The 27,281-nt window shown below is 31.1% G+C and overlaps 2 protein-coding genes across 2 annotated transcripts in view; one reads left to right on the top strand and one right to left on the bottom strand.

The window, feature by feature from the left end:
• Positions 1 to 1,572: 1,572 nt before the first annotated feature.
• The window catches only part of LOC148565956 (uncharacterized), a gene marked incomplete at its 5' end in the record, with an annotated part of 45,714 nt that continues 20,005 nt past the window's right edge, over positions 1,573 to 27,281 (top strand). Inside the window, one exon of the mRNA XM_088487566.1 lies at positions 1,573 to 1,654. Coding sequence (XP_088343692.1) covers positions 1,573 to 1,654 — 82 coding nt within the window. The remainder of the gene's footprint in view (positions 1,655 to 27,281) is intronic.
• SWEET4 (Nodulin MtN3 family protein) lies at positions 21,090 to 23,865 on the bottom strand. The gene is made up of 6 exons (XM_016345395.3): positions 23,737 to 23,865; positions 23,467 to 23,503; positions 23,157 to 23,373; positions 22,162 to 22,323; positions 21,951 to 22,073; positions 21,090 to 21,435 (listed from the first exon to the last, which is right to left on the bottom strand). Exons 1-6 carry the CDS (start codon positions 23,777 to 23,779, stop codon positions 21,271 to 21,273), a joined length of 747 nt encoding a protein of 248 aa, XP_016200881.1. The 5' UTR covers positions 23,780 to 23,865; the 3' UTR covers positions 21,090 to 21,270.

Raw genomic sequence — 27,281 nt, forward strand, 5'->3', positions numbered from 1 at the left:
AGCTGGAACAAAAGGAGATTAACGAAGCAACAAGATACAAGGATATTTAGCACTATTATGGGACAACTGTGGCTCTAGAAAGGCAACAAAAACATAAAGAAAATATCACTACTCCAAGGATAACTCAGAATCAAAATTCAGAAGATCATTAGCAAGTTTGGAAGAGTAAACAAAAATACAGAGTTATGCACATCAGTTAGAATGACTCAAAAATGGAAGTGCTATGCATGCCAAAGAAGACAGCAGATCCAAGTACAACAGAGTTGGTGGAGCAGTTCCTCCAACAAGTAGCATTAGTGTAGCAGAATGGAACAAGGACAACATGCCAATGGACACAGCTCCAACGGGTTGATGGTACAAGGAATTGGAAGAGGCAAATTGGAGAGCAAGCTGAAAATATAAAACAGACCTCACTTCAACATTTGAAATCAAGGAAAATAGAGTGATACAAGAGCATCATCTCAAAACACTTGAGCTGAAATCATTCTCCTTCAAATTGTGCTTCACTTTAGATTTTCTTTGCTATGGATATCTAATGTCATCTTTCTGTATTTGAGAAAAAGGCTTGAGAATGTGAGTTGAAAAAGCCATGAGAGAAGAGGCAAGAGAGATGCATGAAAAAGCCAAATGAATTCTTTCTATGTAATTTGGTTTCTGTGAACTAAGGTTTAGTTCCCCTTGCCAAGTTGGGATAGCACTTGGTGTTTCTGAATCTAGCTAGATTTCCCTTCCAAGTTGGGATAGCACTTGGATTGCTAGGCTTTGGGGTAAAAAGCTTAGTAGAAGATACTAAATGAATTGGGTTGTAATTCATTAGTATTGGTGTTTGTAATCTGTTTGATTATAGTGAAAATTCCACCATGGTTGTGGTGGAGACTGGATGTAGATTTCATGGCACTTAGAAACTGAACCAGGATACATGCTGGCCTCTATCTCTTCTTTCCTTCTCCGTTTTATTTCTGAGTATGTGACAAAACAAAAAAATCTCCTGCATATTTAGCTTCCGCGAAAACAGAGCTTGAAAAGTTAATTTTGAGGCAACTTGATTCATTCCCCCCTTCTCAAGTTCAAGCAGTTCCATCAATTGGTATCAAGAGTAAGGTCTCAAGGAGTCAAGCTTTACAGCTTGGAGTAAAGATTAATGTTCTGAAAATTGGTTCGGACTGGTAGGTCGAACCGGTTGAACCGTGAATCGCTGCAAAAAACGACTCGGACAAATGCTAAAACTGCCAATTTTAAAAATCGTAATTGAACCATCGAACTGGCCGGGAACCGGTAGGTCGAACCGAACCGTGATCCAGCCAGTTTTTTGAATAAGGGAAAAACAAAGAACGCGTTGCTCTGTGCTGTGCCCCTCCCCTTTTCGTTCCTAACTTTCCTTCCTTCATTCTCCTCATATTAAAGAAAGAAAACCCTAGCTACCCTCCACAGTCGCCGAACGGAGTGAGTGAGCCATTGCCACCGTCCGTGGTTGTCCGAGGCTTCTCTCTTCTTCCTCACTCGGCGTCCATCCTCCATCGTATTCGTCCTGCGTGCCGTCGTCTCGTCGCCGTTCATTTATAACAAAAAAAAAAAAAAAAAGCTTCGGTAGCGCTGAGAGCCCCTTGCCCCCTTCTCTCCTTCTTCACTCTCCAGAACTCAACTCAACGTCAAGGCCTCTCAACCATAGAAAAAAGTTAAAAACCCTAGCCTCAGCCACCGTTCGTTTGTCCGTCGATCCACTGCCGCCGTCTGTTAGTCAAACCCCAAAGCCCCAGACTTCAAAAGGCAGTTCATTGCTCAATTCTTCTGCATTTTTTTATGCCATGTTTAATGATTATTTGATTACTGATTATTTGAATGTTTTGATTTAATTTTTTTTGAATGATTATTTGATTACTAATAAGCCCTGGTTCTGCTGTGTTCCTGTTTTGTGTGTTGTGATTTCACTGATTATTGAAGATCTTGTGATAATTGATTATTTGATTACTGTATTATCGTCTTTTGCACCTTTGTTGTCAATTTATATGTAGATGTTAATGGTTTGACATTCAACAGGATTTAAGATAGCTTTTTTAATTTTTTTTTTATTGTGAATTGATATTAAATTGGTCCTTCTGTGTCTTTCTCTTTATTGATGCTTACCTGGGTATCCCTTCAAGTGTCCCAAGCTGCAGATTACTCCTAAGAATGGCTTATCAGAGAGTGACACTGATAAACTATTGTCACTCCTCCATGATCAGATATGATCCCAATTTATACCTCAGTATATGTATTTACTCGTACGCTTCAATGTTGTTGTTGAATTGTTCACCTTTGGTGCATTTATTGTGTTGTAGGTAGTGTTGTAGTAATATTTATGGCTAGAATGAAATATTGGTTAGCCATAGAATGCTTTGATATTTTTGGTTCCTTGGTGTCAATACTGAGAGCAATTAAGAGCAAGCATGTGTTATGATGCCCAAGTTGGTAGAAAGGGAGCCACAAGGTGGAAGAAGTATCAAGTATGTATTATTGAATTAAAAGATTTTTAAAAGCATGATTTGTATATTATCTAAATAAAGTTGAGGTAGGATTCAATATTGAGGTAGTTGAGACCTGAATGGCAAGAACAAGTTACTAAACTAAACATATTTCTATGTAATCTTATTTTGAATTCTTCATGTATTCTTCCTTCTTTTAATTGTTTGAATGTAACTACTGATCTTTCTTGGTACCTAGGAGTTTACTAGACATGTTTCAGTTCAATTATTTCCTCACTTCATTTCATTTAATCATATATTCATGTTCTTTTTCTTTTCAAAAATTAGTTGCTCTTTTTGTTTGCATAGCTATTATGACATAGTTTGTTTATTGAAGTTTCAGTTTTTACTAAAATTGAAGCCTTTTTCTTAATTCATGTATTTTTATTTCTTGTTTATTCTAAATTTTGGTTATAATTTGATCTAGTTGGAGGCAGGGAAGCAACTTTTAACTCAGCGAGGCTATCTTCGCTTCTGACCATAAATGAAGAAGGAGAAGCATCCTAGAGAAGCTTTCTAACAGCATTCAGTTGTTTGTCATCAAATTAGAAACCTTGGACAATGATTCTTTAGAGTGTTTTCATTTATAATTATATTTTAGAGTGTTTATTTATAATTTATTTATTATTTTATTATAAAACGGTTTTTTCGGTTGGACCACGGTTGAACCAGTTAGAACAGTGAACCAGTGACAAGAACGGTTTGATGACCGGTTCGATTTTCAGAACCTTGGTAAAGATCCATGGCCAACAATATAGATCCTAACATCATGACGTTCACACTCACTAAAAGGCAGACAAATAATAGACCTCCCTACTTCAATGGTAGCAACTACTCTTACTGGAAAGAGAGAATGAGAATCTTCGTGCAGTCAATCGACTACAACATTTGGAAGATTATTCTCAATGGACCAGACATTCCAAAAAAACAAAATGCAGATGGATAAGTTGTAGCAAAAGAAGACAATGAGTGGACAAAGGAAGAAAAGAAGAATGTTGAACTTAATGCCAAGGCAATCAACCTAATGCACTACGCAATCAGTTTTGAAGAATACAGAAAAGTGTCAAGGTGCAAGACGGCCAAAGAAATATAGGACAAGCTCAGACTCACCCATGAAGGCACTAAACAAGTGAGGGAGACCAGAATTGATATGCTAATGAAGGAGTATGAAATGTTTAACATGAAGGAGGACGAGAGCATCGATCAAATGTTCGAAAGGTTCTCAATAATCATCAACAATCTGGATGCCATGGGGAAGAGCTATTCCGAAGAAACCTTGGTAAGGAAGATCTTGAGGAGTCTTACTAAGAAGTGGGAAGTAAAAAGCACAGCCATCTCCAAAAGGAATGATTTGATCAAAATCACCTATGATGAGCTAAGAGGCAAGCTGCTAGGTGCTAGCCTATGAAACTACTCACATGTCTCAAGACAAAGATGATAAAAAGAAAAGCATATCACTAAAATCAAGAATGACAGCCAAAGAAGAAGAATCTGATGACAGTTTCTCAGATGAAGAAATGGTGCTCTTTGCAAGAAAAATGAGAAAATTAATGAGATTCAAAAACAAAGGCAAAGAAAGTTCTTCATCCAAAGACTTCAAGAAAGATCAAGCCAAGTTCACATGTCACCACTGCAAGAAACCGGGTCACTTCCAGTCAGATTGTCCTCAACTAAAGAAAAGCGAAAAATCAAAGAAAGACAAAAAGAAAGTGATGATGGCAACATGGGAAGACTTGGAGAACGACACCGGCTCTGAAGATTCAGACCAAGAGGCTCAACTATGCTTGATGGCTGATCACGATGATGAAGATGAGTTGAAGAACATGCAGGTTTGCCTTACATCCAAGAAGAAATTAGACATGTGGTATCTTGATAGTGGATGTTCAAGGCATATGACCGGAAAGGATACTTTTTTCATCAAACTCAACAAGTATGATGAAGGATTTGTCACATTCTGAGATAATGGTAAAGGTAAAATAATTGCCATTGGTAAGGTTGGCAAAGATTTTTCTACTTGCATTGATAGTGTCTTTTTGGTAGATGGGTTAAAACATAATCTATTGAGCATAAGTCAATTGTGTGACCTTGGATATGCTGTAACCTTTAGAAAACTAGATTGTAGGATCATAAATGAGAAAACAGGGGCTGTTCTATTTGTTGCAAAAAGAAGTGACAATGTTTATGGTATCACACTAGATGATCTTAAAGTTCAAAATGTGACTTGTTTCTCTTCAATGGAATCTAAAAAATGGATGTGGCATAAGAGATTAGGAGATGCTAGTTTGTTCCAAATCTCTAAACTTGTTAAAAAGGGTTTAGTAAGAGGTCTTCCTAATATTAAATTTGATAAAGATATCACTTGTGATGCTTGTCAAATGGGTAAATAAACAAAAACCTCTTTTAAACTCAAGGAAGATGTCTCTATTGAGAAACCATTGGAGTTGTTGCATCTTGATCTATTTGGACCAAGTAGGACTCAAAGTCTTGGATGAAAAAGTTATGGTATGATTATTGTGGATGACTATACTAGGTTTGGTTGGGTGTTCTTTCTAGCTCATAAACATGAAGCATTTTCTGTTTTTGAAAAATTCAGCAAGAAGATTCAAAATGAAAAGAATTTAACAATTGTTTCAATTAGAAGTAACCATGGCAAAGAATTTGAAAATCAATACTTTGAATCTTTTTGTGATGAACTAGGCATATCACACAACTTCTCTTGTCCTAGAACGCCACAACAAAATAGTGTGGTGGAAAGAAGAAATAAAAGTTTACAAGAAATGGCTAGAGTTATGTTGTGTGAATATGAAGTTCCCAAATTCTTATGGGCCGAAGCTGTGAATACAGCTTGTTATATTTTAAATAGAACCCTCATAAAAAAGTTTTTGAAGAAAACTCTATATGAACTATGGAAAGGACATCCACCTAATCTTAATTACTTTTGTGTGTTTGGTTGTAAGTGTTTTATATTGAATATCAAAGAAAATTTGAGAAAATTTGATCCTAAAACACATGAAGGTATTTTTCTTGGTTATTCCACTAATAGCAATGCCTATATAGTATATAACAAGAACTCCAAAATTGTTGAGGAGACCACGCATGTCACTTTCTGTGAGTCTAACATTGTTCCCAGTGTTTTCATTGATGATAGTCCAGGTTTTGAAGCTGAATTGCCCAAGAATACTGAGTCAGTTCTTCAAAATGCAAGTTCTCAAGAAGCTGTACCTGCTAGCAATGAAAATCCCAATTCTAGCAGTTTTAGAAGAACCAAGTCTGGACCCTTGTACCTCACTAAAATGGAAAGAAAGTCACGAGCACAAAGTGGATTTTCAAAAACAAATTGGGTGAAGATGGTACCATTGTCCGAAACAAAGCAAGATTGGTTGCTCAAGGCTATGATCAAGAGGAAGGGATTGATTTTGATGAATCCTTTGCACCTGTAGCTCGAATGGAAGCCATCAGATTGCTCCTAGCATATGTTGTTCATTGCGGCTTCAAGCTATTCCAAATGGACGTAAAGTGTGCATTCCTCAATGGTATAATAGATAGAGAGGTTTATGTGGCTCAACCTCCTGGATTTGAAAACAAAATTTTTTCTAACTATGTTTTCAAACTAGCTAAAGCCTTATATGGTTTAAGACAAGCTCCTAGAGCTTGGTATGAGAGGTTTAGCTCATTTTTACTGAAAAATAATTTTCAAAGAGGAGCCACAGACACCACTCTATTTATTAAGAATTACCATGATCATTTTATTCTTGTGCAAGTTTATGTTGAAGATATCATTTTTGGTTCAGCTAATGAGGCTTTGTGTGCAGATTTTGCTAAGCTAATGACAAGTGAATTTGATATGAGCATGATGGGAGAATTAACCTTCTTCCTAGGCTTACAAATCAAGCAAACTGAAGAGGGAATTTTCATTCATCAAGAGAAATATGCAAAGAAACTTCTCAAGAAATTTGGACTGGAGTGTGCCAAGCTAATGGGAACCCCTATGCATCCTAACATCAAGCTTGACAAAGATGAACATGCTAGAGATGTTGACGAGATACATTACAGAGGAATGATTGGTTCTTTGATGTATCTAACCTCCTCAAGGCATGACATGATACATAGCGTTGGTGTGTGCTCAAAATTCCAATCAAAGCCTAAGGAATCTCATCTCTCAAATGTCATGAGGATCATTCGATATATGCTTGGTACCACTAATTATGGTTTATGGTATCCCAAAACTGATTCTTTTCAATTAGTGAGTTATTGTGATGCAGATTTCGCTGGGGGACAGAATTGATAGAAGAAGCACAAGTGGCATGTGTTGCTTCCTTAGCAAATCTCTCAATGTATGGTCAAACAAGAAGCAAGCAACAGTGGCACTATCCACTGCCGAGGCTGAGTATATTACAGCCTCTTCTTGTTGTTCTCAATTACTATGGTTGAAAACTCAGTTAGCTGATTATAAATTGAAAGTATCTAATATTTCATTATTTTGTGATAACATGAGTGCTATCAATATTTCAAAAAACCCTGTTTCGCACTCAAGAACAAAGCACATTGAAGCTAGATTTCATTCTATAAGAGAACATGTGCAAAATAAAAATTTAGATATTCAGTTTGTTAAATCTGAAGATCAACTAGCTGATATTTTCATTAAACCATTGATAAAAGAGAGGTTCTGTAAATTACGAACTGCTCTGGGCATTCTTGATTCATCTAATTTTTCTTAATCCTTCTGATATTCTAGTTCAAGCGTTTTGTCTTATAGGTCGAGATGAAACTATTCTGGGCAGATGATGAGTATCTTCATTAATTTGATTTGTTGCTATTTGGACTCGTTAGAGGCTTATCAGATTTGGTGGGCCTAGGGTGTTTACTTGTCTACTCTCAGATGGGCCACTTGTGTCTAAATGTGGTGGTCCTACTTTGGACTTGGATTTTAAAACAATTGTTTTTCATTTTAACTTGGATTTATTTTTTTGTTTTCAACAATTAACTTTTTCATCTTTTGAAATCTTGGTTCATTTGGTTACTACTGTTAAACTCAATTGTTTTCAAAATCTTTTTTCAATATTTTCAAGTTGAGACCTTTGTACTACTTTAGGTCTATTTTTTTTCTCTTCATGAGTCATTTCACACACGCCACTCTCCACTCCTTCACCCTACTTCTCATTTTGTTGAGGCACATGCATGCATGTATGAGTTCGAAAAATGCTTTGCTTTATGCCATGTTACTCATAATTTTTTTTCAGTATTATAATGTTGATTTTGGGACTGAGATCTTCAGGAAATTTAAATTCTTACATTAAAAGGGGTAGTGTAGTAAGGAGAATAGCGACCAAGCGTAGAAGCACTGATGGGGATACTGAAGCTCTGGTTTATGGTCGTAATCCATTTATTCCTAAGTCCAACTCAGCCAAAATTTGAATCATGACTGAGATCATAAAGGATTTGCTCCAAGAATTCGTGAATCTGACAGATCTTCTCATCAACTTTGGGACTGAAAGGAAGAGAGCTGAAAGCATGGAAGAAACTGCACTCAAGAAGACAAAGGGCTGCACTCACATTTTCTGAAATTATGTAGAGAAAATTGAAGCTGAGTGTACCACCACTGACAATGACAATGAGGATGAAGGCTTCGATGACTCCAACTCTGATGCCAAGCTACTCTCATCTCTAATCTAACACTTTGCTTTGCTACTATTTCAGACTGCATGTGTTTAGCCACTAACAAATTTTATGCAGGGTCTTTCATTTTCCTCCTTGATGACAAAAGGAGGAGAAAAGAAAAGAAAAGTTAGATTTAGCTTAGGTTATGGATGATGATGCTTAGTGATATGTATTATCTTATGTGTTGCTGTGTTACTCTGCTTAAATTTAATTGTTCTATGCTATGTGTTATTGTTGTTGTGATATATTGCTTTGGTAATTGTTCTTGGTTGTTTTAAGTTATATCTACTTGAAGAAGTAAGCCATAATTAAGGGAGAAAATGTTAACATTGAGGGGGAACATTACACAACACCATAACAGTTTGGATGGTTATCAAAGGAAAGTACTCTTAACTCAATTCAGCTAGAAGTTTAAATTAATTTATTCTCTTTATCATGTTTGTCATCAAGGGAGAGATTGTTGAGTTAAGATTGATTTTGATAAATAAATTATGATGACAAATATTTATTGGGTTAAAAATCCAATTGTAGTTTGATGTGTGTTTCAGTGATGCAGGCCCATTATTCTTTTCTCAGCCCAACAATGTTGCTTAAGTATTCCTTTAATGCTTCAATTCAATGCACAATCCCAAAGTCTTTAAACAAGCACCGATCAGCAAAAAGGTGCAAAAGAAGAAGGCTCTGCATTTGCAAAGTGATAAAGGGGCATTTGTCTTCATCATGGAAAAAGGAAGACAGCTGGAACAAAAAGAGATTAACGAAGCAACAAGAAACAAGGACATTTGGCACTATTATGGGACAGCTGTGGCTCTAGAAAGGCAACAAAAACACAAAAAAATATCACTACTCCAAGGATAACTCAGAATCAAAATTCAGAAGATCATTAGCAAGTTTGAAAGAGTAAACAAAAATACAGAGTTATAGACAGCAGTTAGAATGACTCAAAAATAGAAGTGCTATGCATGCCAAAGAAGACAGCAGATCCAAGTACAACAGAGTTGGTGGAGCAGCTCCTCCAACAAGTAGCATTAGTGGAGCAGAATGGAACAAGGACGGCATGCCAATGGACACAACTCCAACGGGTTGATGGTACAAGGAATTGGAAGAGGCAAATTGGAGAGCAAGCTGAAGATATAAAATAAACCTCACTTCAGCATTTGAAATCAAGGAAATAGAGTGATACAAGAGCATCATCTCAAAACACTTGAGCTGAAATCATTCTCCTTCAATTTGTGCTTCATTTCAGATTTTCTTTGTTATGGCTATCTAATGTCATCTTTCTGTATTTGAGAAAAAAGGCTTGAGAATGTGAGTTGAAAAAGGCATGAGAGAAGAGGCAAGAGAGATGCATGAAAAAGCCAAATGAATTCTTTTTGTGTAATTTGGTTTCTGTAAACTAAGGTTTAGTTCCCCTTGCCAAGTTGGGATAGCACTTGGTGGTAAATTGAATCTCCGGATTCTCCTTGCCAAGTTGGGATAGCACTTGGTCTTTCTAAAACTGGCTAGATTCTCCTTCCAAGTTGGGACAGCACTTGGGTTGCTAGGCTTTGGGGTAAAAAGCTTAGTGGAAGATACTAGATGAATTGGGTTGTAATTCATTAGTATTGGTGTTTGTAATCTGTTTGATTAAGTAAAAATTCCACCATAGTTGTGGTGGAGACTGGATGTAGGTTTTATGACACTTAGAAAATGAACCAGGATACATGCTGGCCTCTATCTCTTCTTTTCTTTTCTGTTTTATTTCTGAGTATGAGATAAAACGAAAAAATCTCCTACATATTTAGCTTCTGCAAAAATAAAGCTTAAAAAAATTAATTTTAAGCCAACTTGATTCAACCCTCTTCTTAAGTTCAAGCAGTTCCATCAAGTATAAATCATGTTTGATTATATTATTTGTATAGTTTTATTATTATTGCTTATAAAATTTAATTATGAAAGTGAATGTTTGGTCTTTTTTATTCTAATATATATTTATATATAAATAGCTAGTTGATCCTTAGTTGATTTTTTTATATTTATGTAATATAATTAAATATATATTATTTGTATCCCCAATAAACAAGCTAATAATAAAATTAAACAAATTGTTTTTTACATTAACTAGCTACATAAGGTTGGAGGAAAGTTTCTAAAACGAACTAAAATAATTTTTTATGTGTGTGTACCTATGCATGGTTCACCAATAAATCTTAAACGTTAATTGCTTAATTTTTTGCTTGAAGAAAACTATTTTATTTATTTTCACTTTGTTCACCCTCTTTTCCACATGTGAATAGTAAGGAAAACCAAATGAATAAAGAATAGACTTATATCACAAGAAGCTAGATATTTGTTATCATCTGGCCTCTCAATGATTTATTCTCAATACTAAAACAAAGATAGACAGAAAGGATCAATTAATTAAATTAAACTATCCAACGGAATTGAAAGATAAACAATCAATCAATCAACAAATGAATTATATTATTTTTCTTAATTATTTGTTGATCGATAAAGGAGCTAAGCTTTCGGATTATTTTGGTCCGAAATAAAGGATCATCTAGACAGATACTCGAACGAAGTGAAGACATAAGAGGTGATTTTATTTAAGTGGTGAATTTTGCTACGATATTTATGAAAGACTCCTTCAACAGATGTTAAAAAACGTTAGTAAAGTGTGAATTTGACACGTGTTGGGGTTGATAAGATATGAATATGCTCAAAAGTTATTAATACAGGAGTTATTGCCTAATATTAAGATATTAATCTAGAATTAACGAAGATAATTATGTGTAGAGTCTTTTTAGTATGTATGTAGGGTCGCACTAGTGTACAGATTAAAGTTCATACAGATATACAAATTTTTTGTCATTTTGTTTCATATGTTGACACGTATTGGCCCCATGTTGCACTATGCAACTGGCTCAGAGAAGGGGGCAGAAGCTCATAAAAGGTGCAACGAAGCTGGCTTGGTGGCGTGAAGTCGAACGGGTTCTGAACGAGTGAACGTCACGCGTTCCGTTGGTTGCAGTATGCAGCAGTGTGATGCATGTTATTATAGTAAGGAAAAGGGTGGTGGTTGAATGTACATCTAGAGCTTGAAAACACATAAATTACTGTTTTAATTTTTGAGTGGCAGTTAAATGTATAATTTTATTCAGCACAAAATTATTGATTAAATATTTATTGCGAAAAGAGTGGCTTATTTTTTTTAATGATCATTTATGTTTATATTTCTTAATGGTTGACTTGTTCCTTTAGTATAAATCAATATTACAGGTGGTCCATACATTTTGGTTGAAGCTTGTAGTTAACGGGGCATTGTAAATGATTTTTTATAAAAGAGAACAATTAGGAACCAAAAGCATATCAGCAAAAAATCAGCTAAAATGTGTTTGGGTTCCATGAAAAATTGGGTTTTGGTTTGTGCTCCGTGATCTCAGAAGCGGTTTTCAAACATATTATTCAAAAAGTGATTTTAATTAAACGGTTTTGTTTACTTTTTGGCTGGTTACATTTTGGTTCCATATACTTTTCCTTTATAAAATAGTGTTACACCATGTTATTTTTTCAACAATTTTCACCCTAAACAATTATTTTAATTATTAAAAAATATAAAAATATTAGATATTATTATTGCATCAAGTCTTTTCAAATTAAACTTGATCACTAATTGATTCGGTATGTATAAGTTCAATAATTTTAATTTATCCCTGAGCTACACATACAAAATCCAAGATTTAACTTCAAGATATTATTAAATTTAAGAAATTTAAAAAATGTGTTCAGTAAAATTTAAAAGAAATTTTTTTAAGAGATATTAAAATGATATTTTTTTTATTTATAAAATATACACTCTCTTTTCTTATAACTTTAAAAAAATCTCATTTTTAATTCATTTTAAATTGTTTGTGTTAATTATTGTCACAGTATCTAAATTGTATATATTAGCTAGTATGTAATATTTATTAATTAAATAAAATCAATAACAAATATTGATTCAAAGGTGAATTCATAATCTTCATATTTAATTTTTATATCCTAAAGTAATTATTTTTAGGATTAAAGTTTTTTAATTGTAATAGAAATTAAAATTTTGAATTTAATTTAAAAAATTAAAATATTTTTTTAATTAATTTACATACGATTAAAAAATATTATAAAAAAGTTAAATCGTGCTTTTACTCTAAGAATCAAAGATAATGTACATTATAAATACAAAACTCTCCAATTTTTTATTCTAAATTTTTTCGCTCATGTAATTATTTCACTTAATTGTAAATTAAAAGAAAAAAAGTCAAGTCAATTTTTCTACTGTCACACCCAAGGACCATTTGTATATAAACATCGTATAATTAGACTCTTTTTTATAAAATTTTTCTTTGTTTGTATTTTTAGCCATTTTAATACATGTACCAATATATAAATTAAATACTATTAGACTTTAAAAGTATTTAGCAGATTAATAAAAAAATAGTTAAATAAGTATGTAAATAATTGAAAACATAATGCCAATTTTTAAATATATTTCATAATTGAATAAATAAAATGTTATTAGTATTATTATTAACAATTTTAAGCATTATATATATATATATATATATATATATATATATATATATATATATATATATATATAAATATATGGATAAAAAAATTTACAAATAATTAAAAAGGATACAGAATTATGGATAGAGAAATAGTAAGTTGAATTAAAATATGAGCAATGCTACATCGCTACTAGCAAATATTATTATTTTTAGTCAACAATAATTTATAATTATATTTACAGATATTTTACACACAAAAACATATACTTTACATTTATATTTATTAAAATTTTGTACATATAAATCAATACAGTTTATACCTATATTTTTCAAAATTTATATACATGAATTAATAAAATTTATTTGTTAAAAATAATTTAATATTTGTGCTAGCTAAATAATGACCAAAACTACTAAAAATTGTTAGTTCTCAAATTTTTCTAGAATATTAGTTTACAAATGAATTAAAGAAAATTATATAATTTATTTTTTATTTTTGAATTATACAAGAAAAAAGTTCTCTTTTATATATATTATATAGAATTAGTTATCAATTTTTCCCATCAATTAAAAAATGCATATGCCATAATTTTTTAAAAAATAATTATATCAATTAAAATTAAATTCATATTTTAGTTAATTAATATTTTTTGTCCTAGCTAATTAATATTGTTATTGCCTATTGGTATTAATATAGTATTACGGTGTTATTTCACCAAACCAAACGAGATACACAAATTAAGAAAAGGGATATTTACTGATTTATGAGAGTGAAAGCTGAATGAATAATGAACTATTAAATGACATGCTTTAGCTTCAATTCTGCTGCAGCTGTGATCAAACTCTATAACGTAAATACGAACTTTTTGTTTTTGATATTGGAGTTACAACGGTGTTTTTATAAAAATGTGGATTGATGGGATGTTATTCTCAAATGTGGAATCGCTTAATTAAAAAAGTAGAAATCGGACCGTCCGATTAGTAGATGGTACACAAATTAGATTGTCCGATTTGTGTTAAAAAAAATTAAATGAAATTGAGGTTCACTAATTGGACCGTCCTATTTCTATACCTTCCACAATTTCGTACAATACCAAAAATTATAGTGTATCATTATATCATTACCCTTACTTCCATACCTAAAAAAAATAGCCGTCTTATAGGCTGCGTTTATTTTTGGAGACAGGATAAGACATGACATTAAGACAGATATAATAGAATGAAGACACTAAAAATTATTTTTTGTGTATTGTATTTAGATACAACGGACAAGACACTAATATAATGTCCTGTATTATGGGGTTAGTATTTAGGATTTTTAAAATTAAAAAAATATATAATAAAAATATTTTAGTAATTTTCTATAATAAGGTTATTGTAGTCATTTTCTATAAAAAAGAATATTAATTTAAATCGATTCAAGATTTGGTTTACTGATTTTTTGACCAAATCAATTTGTCTTATCTAATTTTGACAAAAATAATATAGTTTAATTAATTATATGTATTAAATTTTAATTAATAAAAAATATCTTTAAAAAAAAAATTTTAAACATCTTTATCAAAGTGTCTCTTTTTTTTCTGCCTTCAATTGGGTTATGCAATCTTTTATTTATTTTTTTCTTTTTTTTTCGGGTCAAGGGGTCATATACCCGTTACTTATTTACTGAAACAGAGACGCTTTTGACCTATCCCACCCTTTCAACCATGATTCTCTCACAGCCCACCTTCATCCAAGGCCTTGTATGGACTATGGAGTCCAGTCCAGCAGGGCCCAATTCCCCCATTCAAGCACAGTACCTCCTTCCCAAACGGAGCCAATTCCCTCCTAACACGAGCTATTCGGCTTCGTGCATGCTTCACGTCACCCCTTTCAGCGAACAAGCGGCTCTCTCTAGACACTTGTCACTACACGATAACTCCAAAAAGAATATCTGTATCCTCCAATCTGTACACTATAATTTCCCATGTACTATGATCCCTCGTTTGATAAAGATGGATTTATTAGTGTGTGAACATTTAAGTTAAACAAATAGAATTTTTAGACAAAAACAAAACAAAATGTTCACCTTAATAATAATAATAATAATAATAATAATAATAATAATAATAATAATAATTCTAAAAATAAAAAAAAAACTACGAATAATATGCAGTTAAGTTATGTTCAAAATCTACATTTCATTAGGTACACTCAGAACATAAATTCATATTCAAAACTTCATTTCCTATACTCCAAAAAATTAAATTAACTAAAAATTTCAACTGGCAGGACATGAAATTAAATTTCAATAATTGTACTCTTAAAACAACTTTTAATCCTAAATGAAATATTCGTACATCAAAAATAGTTTCGCATTCTAAATTACAAATATACACATTTAATTCTTACAATTTATGAAATAATTTAATTTGCACAATCGGCAGATTTTGTTTCAATAACTAAAACAACAAATACTCCTAAACTGTCATACCATGTATTAGGTCATAATGTAACTAATTACTAATTTTAAATAGGAAAAGTATAGGTAGATAACAAAAATAGGACAAGACATTAAAAACAGGACAGGACAAGATACTGATGGACAGAGACACAAAATTTTATGTTCTTGTATTCTATTTGGTGATAAACTAGAATAAATTATGAAAATTTAATTTATTCTCATTTTTTTTCATTCAAAAAATTTGAGATGAAAAATATAACAATAAAAAATATAATTATGAAAAATTAATAAGAATAATGAAAGAAAAAATAAAAAATAAGTTGTGTCTCTTGTTAGTGTCTCCGTGTCCTTCCTGTCAAAATAGATACAAAATACACTAATTCAGTGTCTCTGGACACATTGTCTCTGTCCATGTCTCCTCTGCCAAACACGATTTTGTGTCTCAGTGTCCCTGTCTCAATATCCTGTCTCTGTAAACAAACGCAACCTAATAATAGATATATCGGATGTTCAATTTATTAGCTGTGCGGATGATTATCCTAATATGAAGATTTAGGTGAATAATTTGGGATGTAGTATGTTTTTACTTTATTGAGCCAATTTTAGAACCCATTGTTCACATTATTCACAAAAGTCATTACCTACCTAATAAAGTCCAAACAAATATTAACTCTAACAAGCTTTAGCACTACTTATAACAAGTTAACTATTCAGATAACATAGTAACAATACTAATTAACCCGAAATCCAAATCACAAAGACTAGATCACTAAATCCTAACCCGTCAATCCTTCAACATTTCACATGAGATTCGAAAACATATACCATTTGCCCTAAAACCTCTAGCGTAAACAAATATTGTTCTTTAAACCAAATTCTACAACAACGCATTCGTTTTTCCTCGTCCAAAGTCATTTTTCATACACTTCTTACTAATGTCATTATATTATTGATATCTACTACTCAAATTACTGTTAACTCAAAATGCAACTCGTCAAATATTCATGGTGCTACTTCAGTCAAACTTGTTTATCCTTCGAACCAATATCAATTTGATCGTTAATCTAGAACAGTTTCTCATTCATCACATACATTCATTTCCTCGTTTGCTATTCTATCTTAATTCACATTGTTATAAAAAGTACTTACTAACAAAATCTTTTTAAACTCCAATAAAATTTACAATCATATGTCTTAGACCAATATTCTCAACATTTAATTAAATTTATTATTTCGACAATAAACAATTACATGTTTTGCTATTGTCAACTTCTTTTCTATTATTTTTTCCTCTTCAACATCAACTTCTGATCAAAATTTTCATTAACTAATTTTACAACTATAACAACTCTCACAGCTAGAGCATCTTCTCAATACTGTACAACACAACAATTACACTCCAGCATTTTTTTAGCAATAATCCAGGTCATTGAGGACGCTTTACATATTGCGATTGAAGAGGAAGGTACAATCCTTGTGAGGTGGATGGATAATAAAAATAAATGTAGGTAGGAGAATATTTTCTTCAGAAATAAATTCGTTCTCTACTATAAAACCCTATTTCCAAAAACATACATATGCTATATAAGGTTCAGAAATCATTCGGGTTGTGGGAAGAACAGGAGAAATAGTAGATGAGTAAAGTGATTCTAAGTAAATATGGTGGTAAGGTTGGGGACTCAATATATGTAAGAAGTGATCACTTATATTGTAGGGACATATAATATGTAAATATATTCATTAGGTGGTTAATTCATGTATTAATTTATTAGTTAGTAATAAATCTTTAAATAAAATTTTGATTCGTAATATATTAATCTTTAATCTACCGAGTTAAAAAATACAGAAGAAACCAAAAATATAAACCTCCTCAATAATTGTCATCATATAAGAGTCACCTACCTCTTGCTCCTTCAAATCAATTTGTTCGGTTGACTCTCTCATTGTGTAAGGGTTTGTTACATGTACGAACATTTAAATTTAAATCAATCCAAATTAAATTGTTTGTCCAAATATAATTTAAATCGAAAATTAATTAAAATTACACTAATTTTAATTTGATTGAATTTTAGTTTTAGTGAACCACATAGATTATATTAGATTTTGAATCTATTTCTCAAAACCGATTCAATTTAATTTAAATCGCAATGTGATGTAATATTATTATTTTTTGTTATATTTAAAATTTTACTTATACTATATCTGATTTGATATATATATTTTTATCTTATTCGTATATTATTATTAATTAATAAATGTTGGGGCAGATAAGACACAGACAAAAATATTATATTTAGAGACATTAAATTAATATATTTTGTAAGTTTTTTGACAAAAAAAATACAAAAATACTAACAAGAGATATATTATTTTTTATTATTTTTATCAATTTTTATAATTATATTTTTTTATCATTGTATTTTTTTTCTACTTTTGTAATTTATTATAATTTATCATCAAATAAAATATAAGAATACTAATTTTTGTATCTCTGTTTTTTATATCTTATTTTTAATTTTAATGTTCTATTTTTTTCTGTTCTCGTAATAAAATGCAGCTAGTTAATAATCCACCATTTGGGCTTTAAATTTTTGGGTTATGTGGCCTACTCAATAAGAGTCAAGTTAGTATTTTGTTTGAGTCCCATGCCGGTTTGTCTTTAAAAGATTTTCAGTGGATTAAAAACTAAGGCGTAACTTTGTAAAACCGTCCACCCGAGTCCAAGAAAAAAATCTCTCTCACAAAAAGGTTTTTTAGTACGATTATTGTAGATACAAATAATTCTCACTAAGAAAGGGAGTTATTTCGTCCAAAAAAAGTAGAGGTAGCTATATGATATAACTTAACCTAAACCATCTATGGGCTTTAGCCCCGATTTAATACAAAAAAAAAAATAGTTAAACCCTCTAGACAAAAAAAAAAAAAAAAGAAAAAACTTAAACCTCATTCTTTCGCTATATTGTTATTTGAATTTGCATTTTCGAATGTTATGTTGTGAATTTGGACTTGTGGTTGGTGGTGACCTTGGAGTTGGAATAGCTTTTATCTCTGTTCTTTTCTTTGGCAAGTACCTTCCTTTTTCTCATTTTTTTATTTGTATATTGGTAAATTCAAAATTTTAGTTTAGGATGTTCTAATATAGTATTTTTTTATGTTCAAAATACAGATTTTTTTTTTTGTCTTTTTTCATCTTAGGTCGATGAGAGAGTTAATACTTAATTTGGCCCATAAAATTTGAAGTCTGATTTAATTTGACCCTTAAAATTTTAATAGATTCAAATTGGACTTCAAAATTTATAATCGTAACTCACATTAACCCTTGAGCTAATCTCTGATAACGACATGTTGATTTGGTATATTGACTTGTGATTTAGATTCCTCACCTAGGTCTCATGTGATCAAGATTTATTAGAGTTCCAAAAGTTTGATTGTTGCTTTCAAAACAACAAAATTTTCAAATTGAACTTATTATTATAGTCTTCGTGAGGATGTTGGAGAGTCAATCAAATTTCTAGAAGGTCTAGTAGATCTTACTCACATGGAATCTAGGCAATGACTCAAAATTTTAGTAAGTTAACGTGCAAAATCAATGCGCCATTTACAGAAATCAGCTTAGGGGCAAACGTGAGTTACTATTGTAAATTTTAAAGGAAAAGTATAGGTAGAGAATGAAAATACTAAACAATGTGAATAATAGATATATCGGATGTTTATTTTAGGGATAAGTATTGTTTTGGTCCCTAACGTTGAGGGTCAGAATCGAAACCGTCTCCATCGTAATTTGTGATTTAGAATCATCCTTAACGTTTTTTTCGTATTAAAATCGTCATTTTTAATAAAAAATATAAAATTTTTTAAAAAATAAAAAACAGAACGCGTTTTGGGGGGAGGGGGAGGGAAGGAAACGCGTTTTTGTTGGGGGTGGGGGCGGAAGGAAACGCGAAGGAGGGAGGGGAGGAGGCCATCGCCTTCACCGCGGGTCTCCGCCGTCGCTTCTTGACATCGCCGCCACCTTTGGATCCTTCGCCACTGAGCACGAGCAGCGAGAGAGGAGATTTGAGAAAGAGAGAGGGAGTACCGGTGGAGGGGAGGAGGCCGTTGCCATAGCCGCCGCCACCATCCGACACCTGCATCGTCGCCGGTCCGCCCACTACCCGCTGCCAGAACTGCGAACAGAGGAAGACGTCGCCGCCGTTCATGCATGCTTTTGCCGCCGCCGTGGAGTGCGTCGCCGGGAAGGGGTGCCCAAGCTGCCGATCTACCCAGCCGTGGAGTGCGTCGCCGCCGTTCATGCATGCTCCTGCCACCGCCGATCTACCCAGCCGTCGTTGCTCCGCCGCCCACGAGCTGCCGGTTGTCCTGCTTCGGCTTCTGCATCTGCTTCTTCTTCTTCATCTGCTTCTTCTTCTTCTGTATCTGCTTCTTCTGCATCTGCTTTGCTTTTGCTTGTGTTGATTTTTTCTGCTTTCTGCTTCTGCTTGTGTTGATTTAGTTATTGAATTTGTTGAATTTGTGTTGATTTCATTGATGTTATTTTTGGTGGTGTTGGTGTTGGTGCTGGTGTTGGTGGTGGTTAGGGGTGGCAAGCGGGGAAGCCCGCCCCGCCCCGCCAGAAGCCCGCCATTTGGCGGACTGGCCCGCCCCGCCTAACGGCGGGCTAAGCCCGCCAAATATCTTTTTTTTTTTACTTTTAACTATTAAATAATATATATAAAGATATAAAAAAATCTCTTTTTTTTTTTACTTTTAACTATTATAATTTCTAAAAGTATAAACAAATTATAATTTTTGTATTCACAAATATTAAAGTATTTGTAATTATAAATATTGTTTCCAAAGCAAAATAAACATAATCCAAAACATAATTAACAATATTGTCTCCAAAACAAAACAAACATAATCTAAAACACCCAATTTTCATCTTCATTCTCTTGTAAGTTGGGTTGGGAAAGTTGGGTTTTGGTAAAAAAAAATTATAAAAATACCCCTTGCTAAAAAAATACTAAGCCCGACGGGAAAGCCCGCCCCGCCCCGCCAAAACCAGCGGTTTAAGCGGTGCGGGTTAAGCGGGCTTTTGCTGTTTGGCGGTCCCAATTTTCCAGCCCGGCCCGCCTTTTTTGGCGGGTTACGCGGGCCGGCCCGGCGGGTTTAGGCCCGTTTGCCACCCCTAGTGGTGGTGGTGGAGGTAAAGGTGCCGGTAGTGGTGGAGGGTATTTTTGTCCGAAAAAAATTAAAAGGACGATGTTAATACGAAAAAAATCGTTAAGGATGATTCTAAATCACAAATTACGATGGGGACGGTTTCGATTCTGACCCTCAACGTTGGAGACCAAAACAATATTTATCCCTTTATTAGTGGTTTTTTATGTTGTTCAAAAAAGTCCTTAGTTATCTAGTATAACCTAATTTTAAAAATCGAATTGAGCCAATTATAATTTTAAAAATCAATTTAAATTCAATTTTAAATTTTAAAGATCAAATTAAATAAATTAAGTATTAAGTCGTCGAATGAAAACACCATTTAGTGGTACTGGTGGTGATAGGAGTGAGGTCTTGGAGGAAAGAAATGAGAATTTAAATCCAAAGTAAAAAATAAAATGAAAAAAAGTTAGCTTATTATTTACAAAGAAAAGAGAATGTAAATCCAAAGTCAAAAATAAATTTAAAAGAAGTTAGCTCATTTTTTGAAAGCTAAAAATTAGTTCTCGAATAATATTAATGGTGGCTATTAGAAAGAAAAATAATAATGACCAAAACCAACGTATTAGGCATCCATTTAAAATATATATATATATATATATTAAAATCAGTCATTATGTATTTGAATATAATACATATTGAATATAATACATATGTTGTTTAATTTATTTTCAATTTATATTTAATTTTAGTATATACTTAACATAATTGATTTATCATATCCTCTAGATTATTCTAATGAATAGCTTCAAACAAAAATTATGAGCTGCTAACATTTTCCAGAGATGAACCCATAGTCTGAGAAAATATCTACACAGTATTCAAGTTAACATTCTAGAAATCGAAAACGAAAACTGAGCCATAAATTCTTTACTATATGCATTTATGGTAATCACATTAGAAAGACAAGCACAAAAGATACCCTATATATGTCAACATATCAAACAGCAAACTTTCCGTTAGGAGTAGAGAGTTGAACCCCAGAGCCAGAAGGTGGCTTTGTGTCATCATCACCTTCTTCATCTTTTTGTTCCTTGCAGGAGCAATAGCAAGCATATAATATGAGTTGAACAAGTCCAGAAACTGCTCCAATACCATTGCTTATCTACAAAAATATATAATACAAACGGTGGTCAAGTATTCACTTAGGAACGTTGTTAATTGACTGAGAACAGAGTGATGTATTCACTTTAAGGAAATGATTTGATATTCTAGAATCTAAAATTTTTTTAGAAAGAAGACTTAAGTAAAGAACTAATATATATATATTCATTTAATTAACCATAATAATTTATAAGTTATAACCTATCACTTTCATGTATCCCAAAATATGTTAAGGGTAAAATATATAGAAAGAGCTTTCGTATTAAAGTTCTAAAATGACAACTAATTTTAAATATGTTAATACAATTTTTAAGAACAACGTCAGACCAAAATTGTAAATCAGTAGGAGTAATATATTAATGTTAATTAATTGAGCTTCAAAAGCAAGTGTTAATTGAACACTCACCAAAAATAAAAATTGAACAAGTACTAGAATGAGAACTACACAAAATTTAAGTGGCTATGAATTACACGTTACAACATACATATCCAAGAACATTTTTGGGAATTAATTACCAGGACAAAGAGATCAAAGGGGTTTATGAGAGCATATGTTGTCCAGCACAAACCATTAAGGAAGTTGGTAAGAGAGAGCCAGAATGGCATATACTTAACGCTCTTCGTTCTTATAACCTTTGCCTGTTCAATTCAACAAAGAACAAGATAAAATGATTACAAAGTAACTACAATTATAGATTCACAGGAGGGTTAGAAATGAAAGGCGTACCATGATTGTAAGAGGAGAGATATACATCATCACATTGAATATATCAGACAAAACACCAACCACTATTGATCTCCGGTTTATATCATGCAGTGCCAGCAATGTCACAAGTGCAACCACAGCAAAGAAAATAGCCTCGATGAAAAGGAAAAGCAGTACCTTTTTCTGAGCATAAATGGTTACATAATTAATACAATGCTTTGAGCATCTCTTGAATGGCCAATTAAACAGAGGCATAGTTAATTTTGTGAAGATAATAATGACTTCCTAAAACATAAGCTTAACTTACAGATAACTCAGCTAAGTACTTTTAGGTAACAGGAATTAGTGCATGTTTGGATAGCAATTTTTTTTTTAAACGAAAAAAGCTGTTTTACAAAAATTAGTATGTTCAAGTGATTTAAAAAGTATAATTTAAGCCATTAGAGTTGCTAAAAAAATTGTTTTCAAGCAAAAATCTAACTGAAATTTGGACCCTTTTTTCTGGAAAAAAAAAAAATAAAGCTACAGAATTAGTACAATTTTTTTTATAAACTGACATTAAGAAAAAGGCTCAAACACAATAATAGAATGTGTTAGCTAAAATTACTGATCAATAATATAAAGATTATTAGGCCCTGAAATTTTCTCTTAAAAATTTTGTTTCAATTTGAAAAAATAAATTAATACCATATTTTACCCTATTACATTGCTATGTTACTTTTTTTTTTAATTGATTCATACCTGTTTTAGTAATTTACCAAAAACATTTACTTTTTAAAAATCCAAACACCACAGATTAAATTAAAACTACTTTCCAACTAAATTATCCAAACATAAATTTATTCTTAAATAAGCAATGATATATATAAAAAAAAACCTTCTATACAAATAAACAATTTTTAGAAATAAGCATAATTTTTCAGCTTACCCAATCATAGCCTTATAAGCACAAGAAAGATTACATAATAAGAGGTAGAAAAAAAACGAAAACCAAAAAGCAGAGGAAATGGACGTACACGTCCTTTGGTGGGGGCATAAATGTAATATATGGTGAGATAGATGAACTCAAATCCAAGGCCAACGCTATTGATGGTGAGGACTAGAATGCTGTGAGGGTGCACGAAAGGAAGCCCGTAGAACACCCAAAATGCACAGTTCAGCACTGTTGCTATGTATGGATCAGGTTTGAATTCCTCCACCGACTTCTTCTTTATTATCGTATAGAAAGTTGGCCTGAAATTAATATTTCTTTAAATAACAAAAATAACCGAAAATTTTTAATTCTATACAAAAAAAAAAATAGAGGAATCGAGAGAAGTTAATTACGCAGGTGAGAAGAACAAGAGGAACGAGATGACATTTCCTGCACGGAAACGGAAAACACACCATCAAACGCGAAAACCTTACTCTAATCGGGTTCTTTCTTTTGCATGCAAAGATTGAAGACATTCTAAAGAAGTAGAAAAGAAATTGAGAATTTCCGTTGTCGATTCGGATGAAAGAAAAGCAAATCAGGTAATTGACGACGTTGCAACTTGCAGGTTAAGTAATGGAGGAGAAAGAGAAGAGAAATCAAGAAGCAAGGCAAGAACTAACCGATAATGCCGATGACGTTACGAGCTACTGCGGCGCTCACCATTTTCTTTTGCTACTGATTTAATGCACCACATACAATTTCACACATAAACAGAGAGAGAGAGAGAGCAGGAATGCGCAAGCTGTTAAGACGGTTATAAGTTATATAGAAATATGAAATAAAGAAAAAGAAAAAAGAAAATAATCATCTTGTCATAGGTAGTAAAAAATTCTATTTTCTAGTCATATCAACTTCACTCTTTTTTAAAAAGTATAAAAATAAAAAATTAAGAATTATTGTTATAAAAATGAGTTAAAATTAATTAAACAAATATTATTAAATAATTAACAGATAAACAATCAGTGTTTTAAGTATGAAAAAATATGGATAGCCAATAAAAATATTAAATAATGTGAATAATAAATAGATATGCTATTAGTTATTTTAATATTAAGATTTAGGTGAATAATTTAAAGTATAATATATTTTATTTAAATTGGGTCAATTTTAAAATTTATTGTTCATATTATTCAAGAAAATCATTAATTTCTAACATAGAGCAGTAAACCGGCAAGTATTTTGTTAGAGACAAAATTTAACAAGGTGTATACCAAGTATTACCCTAAAACTAATGATTAGCAGGTCAATTTTTTATAATATTTCCATTTTTTTTTAATTTACTTCTCTTTTTCAACTTATCTCCCACAATTATATGCGCTCTGTCCTCTCTCGTTCTTTCTTTTCGTCTCTATAGCTTCTTCCCTTCTTTCGCTGCTATACATCTCCACATACAACAATGATACAGGTTAATTCATTATCTTAATTAATATTCTTAGAGAACTATTTTAATTAAATATAATTATTAATTTGTTAAAGCACACAAACACATATGCACACATATATAGGTATTTATTTAAAATTATGCTAGTATTATTTTATTTGTGGTAAAAATTCACATATAATAATAAAATTAATAATAAAAAATTATACTTATATACATAAATAAGAGAGAGCAGTTGCATTGCATCTTGCATGTATGTGCTATGTGGTGAGGGGATGCAAATTGGATTACGTAATTGAGGGTGTAATGTTAGTCAATTTACAATTGCATGGTATATGTCACACAAACAGTCAACCGCAACTTATCTCAAATAAAGAGAGAATCCACATCTCATTACCGATAGCATACAATCCAAAGATCATGATCATGACACCTGCCTCTGTCTTTTATTCTGCATCGGCACTGTTCTAGCATGCCGAAACTGCTGTGTATCTGAGCCCCATAAATCCATAACTCAGAGGGGCTCACACTCACTGCCATTTAGATACTTTGATTCAAAATATATAATTTTTTGGGATTTGAGTAAATTGGTCTCATTTAACTTTTCAGTCTAATTAATTTTAATCTGATTCAAACAATTTGCAATGATTTGAGTTAGATTAGTTTATTTGATTTTAGAACTAATAAAAGTTTAAGAGGTTAATATTAAATTTTTGTTTTATATAAAATTAAGGCAAATATTTAAAATTAACTTAAATAAAAAGTTATTAAAAAATAATTTTAACATATTTTTTTTAAGGAGAAAAAATGAAACATAAATTATGAAAAAAATAAATAAAGAGAATGACATTATTTTGAGAAAAAAATATGCTACACACATACATACATATACACATATATATTATATTAAAATCAATTACTAAATTAATTATTCATATATAATACATATTAAAATATAAAACATATAATAAAAATAACTTAAAATAATATATATTTATATACAAATATATAATAACTAATTTTTTTTATATATATAATATTTTTAGGAAAAAACCAATAATTAAGAGAGAATGAAGATATTTATAGTCACTTATTTTGATATTTTAACATCTAAAATATTTATCTTAAAATTTATTTAATATAACAAAAGATCTGAAAAACAAATTCTCTAATAAAATCATATAATTGATTGAGGCAATTATAAACATTTAGAAGCTTTTTTTTTTTTTGGAAAAAAAGACTTTAAAGATGCTAGAAAAAAATATAAACATTTATAAGATAATTAAATAGGAATAGCAGTATGCGAATTTTCTCCTTATTCAACTCTGTCTATTCTACAAAATTCAGCATAAAACTCGTTTTGTCCTTATTTGTGGATAATAAAAAACTAATTCGTCTATATAAATATTTATCTCATTCTTACCCATTCTTATAATTATTAAAATCTAACAAATAAAATAAAATTTTAGAAATTTATAAATCAATAATCACATACATAATATAAAACAAAAAATTTAAGAATAATACAATTCCGTTCAAGGATACTTCTTCAAAATTATAGTCACTTATTTTGATATTTTAACATCTGAAATATTTATCTTAAAATTTACTTAATATAACAAAAGATCTGAAAAACAAATTCTCTAATAAAATCATATAATTGATTGAGGCAATTATAAACATCTAGAAGCTTTTTTTTTTTGGAAAAAAAGACTTTAAAGACGCCAGAAAAAAATATAAACATTTATAAGATAATTAAATAGGGATGGCAGTATGCGAATTTTCTCCTTATTCAACTCTGTCTATTCTACAAAAATCAGCATAAAACTCGTTTTGTCCTTATTTGTGGATAATAAAAAACTAATTCGTCTATATAAATATTTATCTCATTCTTACCCATTCTTATAATTATTAAAATCTAACAAATAAAATAAAATTTTAGAAATTTATAAATCAATAATCACATACATAATATAAAACAAAAAGTTTAAGAATAATACAATTCCGTTCAAAGATACTTCTTCGGAATTATAGTCACTTATTTTGATATTTTAACATCTGAAATATTTATCTTAAAATTTACTTAATATAACAAAAGATCTGAAAAACAAATTCTCTAATAAAATCATATAATTGATTGAGGCAATTATAAACATCTAGAAGCTTTTTTTTTTTGGAAAAAAAGACTTTAAAGACGCCAGAAAAAAATATAAACATTTATAAGATAATTAAATAGGGATGGTAGTATGCGAATTTTCTCCTTATTCAACTCTGTCTATTCTACAAAAATCAGCATAAAACTCGTTTTGTCCTTATTTGTGGATAATAAAAAACTAATTCGTCTATATAAATATTTATCTCATTCTTACCCATTCTTATAATTATTAAAATCTAACAAATAAAATAAAATTTTAGAAATTTATAAATCAATAATCACATACATAATATAAAACAAAAAGTTTAAGAATAATACAATTCCGTTCAAGGATACTTCTTCGAAATTATAGTCCCTTATTTTGATATTTTAACATCTGAAATATTTATCTTAAAATTTACTTAATATAACAAAAGATCTGAAAAACAAATTCTCTAATAAAATCATATAATTGATTGAGGCAATTATAAACATCTAGAAGCTTTTTTTTTTTGGAAAAAAAAACTTTAAAGACGCCAGAAAAAAATATAAACATTTATAAGATAATTAAATAGGGATGACAGTATGCGAATTTTCTCCTTATTCAACTCTGTCTATTCTACAAAAATCAGCATAAAACTCGTTTTGTC

This window comes from Arachis ipaensis, chromosome B5, assembly GCF_059453495.1.
Source record: "Arachis ipaensis isolate K30076 ecotype BB chromosome B5, ASM5945349v1, whole genome shotgun sequence".
Taxonomy (NCBI): domain Eukaryota; kingdom Viridiplantae; phylum Streptophyta; class Magnoliopsida; order Fabales; family Fabaceae; genus Arachis; species Arachis ipaensis.

Coding starts and splice junctions, on each gene's coding strand:
- SWEET4 (XM_016345395.3), bottom strand. CDS start 23,779: ATGGTGAGCGCCGCAGTAGCTCGTAACGTCATCGGCATTATCG. Junction 23,504..23,736: donor TAACGTCATCGGCATTATCG/GTTAGTTCTTGC, acceptor GTTTCCGTGCAG/GAAATGTCATCTCGTTCCTC. Junction 22,074..22,161: donor TCTCTCCTCTTACAATCATG/GTACGCCTTTCA, acceptor TGAATTGAACAG/GCAAAGGTTATAAGAACGAA.